Here is a 3,808-nt window from a genome sequence, read left to right as displayed (position 1 = left end):
GAGAGAGCAAGCTATAGACTGAGAGAGAGGGTTAAAGACTGAGAGAGTTTTAAAGAGTCAGAAAGAACAGGTAATTGAATGACAGAACAGATCAGAGAAGGAGAGAGGTTAATGGGTGAGAGAGCAGGTTAATGATTGAGAGAGCTGGTTCCTGAGTGAGAGCAAGCAAGTTATTGAGCAAGAAGTTTATTATTCACCCCCATTTCGATTCACGGGGTGGGGGGGGGTGCAGAATGGGTGGTGTAGTAATGTTGGCATTTTTATTTTAAAGAGTCACTTTTCCCCTCAACCCTACACCTTCCTCTCCAGCGTTTCACCTGTGATGCTGTGCTGTCCCTTTAAGGGGTGGAAGCTGTGTGGGAGGCGCAAATGTTGCTGAGCTTTGTATCCACCAGTTTCAAGGGAGGCGGTGACTACTGGGTGAGAGTTAGGTTTATAAAACGGACAGTGTAGAGAGAGAGGGGGAGAGGGAGAGTGAGAGTTTGAACTGTGTGGTTGAGAGGTAGAAAAAAATTAGGCAGTCGGGGGGGGGCCGATTTAATTACTTATCGCCCCCCGCGTCAGTTTCAGTGAAACTGATAAGACGCGGAAAAGTTTTGCCAAAACTTTTCAAAAACTTTTTTTTTGGGAATTTTTTTCCCCCTCAAATGATTTTGGTGATCGCCCAGAATTTGGAACTAAACTCCTAGGGTTTTTTTTTTGCTCTGCCTTGTGGGGGACTTTTGTTTTCTTTTGAATTTTGAAAAGAAAGGAAGAAAAACATCTTTCTCTCGGTGTGAGAGACAGCGATGCCCCCCCAGGATTTATTGGACTATCGAGCAGGTTTCGCACCCCCGGTGCCCCCGCACAAACCCAAGCGTAGCGGCCGGGCTGCCCGCACCCAGGAGCGGTTCCTCAAGTGCGTTTTGCTCGGAGATGGAGCGGTTGGCAAAACAAGTTTGGTGGTTAGCTACACCACCAATGGTTATCCAACAAAATATGTACCCACTGCCTTTGATGATTTCTCTGGTAAGCTATAACTAATCACTTCAGAGCGTTTTTAAACACGAGAAACTTTTGTATATTTAGTCCTTCAATAACACATCTGTTGGCTGAAGGGTCACTTTTCTAATGTGTGATATTATGTATATGCATTTTTGTATATGCAGATACATCATTATGCATATTCATGTGTGCACACGTTTCCTGCATATGCTATACTAAAAGTTTTTAATTATAATTTTAAATGAACTCAAGGGTTTTATTTTTCAGTCAATTACAGTTGATTAGTGGAACATGCCATTCCAAACATGCACCAAAAGACTATGAACTGATTAGGATTTTGTTAGCATGGTTGCAGGATTGTCTATGGGAAGACAAAAGGTTGGGGAGTGTGTGTGTGTGTGTGTGTGTTTTAGCCCTGGGGGAGCAGGCATGCACTGGGTTCCAGTGTTATATGTTTTCACTATTTTCAGTTGTACCACTGACACTGGTGCATTGCCTGAAGACTGCATTTGGGAGTGTCAGCGTTGTTGGTGGGACATGGAAAACTTTCGGATTGGAGGGCTGAGTGTGACCCTTGGATATTTGATTGTAGGTAAAGTGAACTTGTGCACTGTCCCCCATCAAACACTCCCAGGGCAGGAACAGCACAGGGTTAGATACAGCACTCTCTACACTGTTCTCCATCAAACACTCCCAGGGCAGGGACAGCACGGGGTTAGATACAGAGTAAAGCTCTCTCTACACTGTTCTCCATCAAACACTCCCAGGGCAGGGACAGCACGGGGTTAGATACAGCTCTCTCTACACTGTTCTCGATCAAACACTCCCAGGGCAGGGACAGCACGGGGTTAGATACAGAGAAAAGCTGGTAGTTTTTGCACAAAATCTACCCAACTCGCCCTTTCACCCCTTGGATTCGAGTCATTGTAGTACAGGGAGAGGCCATTCAGCCCATTGAGTCCACATCCACTCCCTCCCGTCAGTCCCATTTCCGCCCCCCCACCTCTCTAATCTGTTCTGTCTCTTCACCCCCATGGAGAGTGCTAGTTTTACCTGGTGTTGCACACAGACCTGTGTGGCCCTGTAAACAGAGCTGGTAACCTTGATCATTTTTAATGACCTGGTTGCTATGGACACTGCATTTAGAAAGATCCCATAAAGGACGGAAAAGGGCAAATGGGAGAAACATGGGAGAGAGAGGGAGGGGTGGGGGGCTGAGAATGATCAGGAGGCAGAGTTGAGATCATGTTACGTCAGCTTTTTAAGAGCCTGTAGTTTGAAGGACTGTTGGCTGATAGAAAAACTGAGAGAACTGTAAAGTGTCAGAAGAAAGCAGTGCAGAGCATGGGGAGCAGGGAGAAAGTGGAAGAGAATTTATTTCACTTCAGATCAAAAGTCATTTTGCAATGTACTATTTGAGAGGGAAGCAGCCATTGGAACAGAGGAATCGGATAAATACTCATAGGATTTGGGGGGAGGGAGAAAAGCAGAGAGGGTGAGGAATGATCTGGAGAGCTTTCAATGAGCTAGCAGGCATGGCGGGGCTGAATGGCCTCCATCTGCACTGTAAGATTTTCTGTGAATGCCAAGACCATAAGACATAGGAGCAGAATTTGGCCATTCAGCCCGTCGGGTCTGCCCTGCTGTGATTGATTGGTTGGTAGGTTTCTCTTCCCTCATTCTTCACAAGATTTCCTGTGAATGCCACGTGGAGTCCAATTCCGATATGGAAAATGGAAATGCCAATGGAGACAGGGAGAGGGAGGAGGAAGAGTGTGTATTGAGGTGGGGGGGGGGAGCGGGTGTGTTTCCTTAATTCATTTTACGGGATGTAGGTGGCCACTGGCCAGGCCAGGATTTACTACACATCTTGAACAGTTCTGAGGAAAATAGTTCTCGGAGTGAAGGGGAGCTTTGGTGAATACAGTTGTGCCATTTGTCTTGAAGACACTAGATGCCCAGATCAAACAGCGCAGAATGAGGAATGGGGTCGAGAAAGAACAATGTGACAAACATCAGGCTTTTGTGACCCTGGTTAAGGGGATAAATACTGGGACAAAGCCCCTGCTTTTTCTTTGGAAAAGCTCCCCAGGCTCAATTCCATTCTCCCGAGCATGCACCAATGCCTCCAAAAGCTAGTACCTCTGACAGTGTGGCACTCCCTCGATATCACCTTGCATGTCGGTCTGGATTTTGGTTTCTAAACCCTGAAGTGGGACTTGAACTTCAGACCCTGTTATTCAGACACTCAACAGAGCCACCGTCCTGGGCAATTTATCAGATGCACGAGGTAAGACATTCAGGAGAGGGAAAAACAGTGTATTTAAACAGACAGACTTTTCCTGTGTACAAGCCTGGGCTCCCTGGAGATGAAGCAGGGGAATGCCTATTATCTGAATGATGTCTCACTTTCCCCAGCACTTGTCCCTTTCTGTTAATATCTATTGTTTGTGCATTTCGTGTCCAGCATTTTGACAATGGAAAAATGCCTGTACATATCTCTTTGTTTGAATCCTGTTTTTTTCCACTAAAATAGATACTTTTCTAAAAGTATTTAACCTCTAGAGTCTAATCGCTGACCTTGCATCCTGTCTCGATGCCAACATTGTTTTAGGGAGACAAGACAGCATTTGAATGTCTGTTGTGTTTTTTAGGTTTTTTTTTGCGACATGATATCAGTGTTCACTCCTGGAGTCCTCCACGGGGTTACAACTGTATACAGCCTTCTGACTTCGTCTAAATTGTACTAAATTTTATTCCAGCGACAGACCTGTTCCCCCCCTGGTACTGTACCCCAGTGATATACAGTGACAGACCTGTCCCC

At 45.7% G+C, this 3,808-nt stretch overlaps 1 protein-coding gene across 1 annotated transcript in view; it reads left to right on the top strand.

Moving 5' to 3' along the window:
- The first annotated feature begins 482 nt into the window (after window positions 1–482).
- Window positions 483–3,808, top strand: part of rhoub (ras homolog family member Ub) — a 14,119-nt gene continuing 10,793 nt past the window's right edge. Inside the window, exon 1 of the mRNA XM_020522079.2 lies at window positions 483–1,008. Within this exon, the coding sequence (XP_020377668.1) occupies window positions 789–1,008 (220 nt within the window). The 5' untranslated portion in view covers window positions 483–788. The remainder of the gene's footprint in view (window positions 1,009–3,808) is intronic.

The sequence above is a fragment of the Rhincodon typus genome, chromosome 39 (genome assembly GCF_021869965.1).
Source record: "Rhincodon typus isolate 14 chromosome 39, sRhiTyp1.1, whole genome shotgun sequence".
Lineage (NCBI taxonomy): Eukaryota > Metazoa > Chordata > Chondrichthyes > Orectolobiformes > Rhincodontidae > Rhincodon > Rhincodon typus.
The sequence above is the reverse complement of the archived record's forward strand: the minus strand, read 5'-3'. Positions and strand labels throughout refer to the sequence as shown.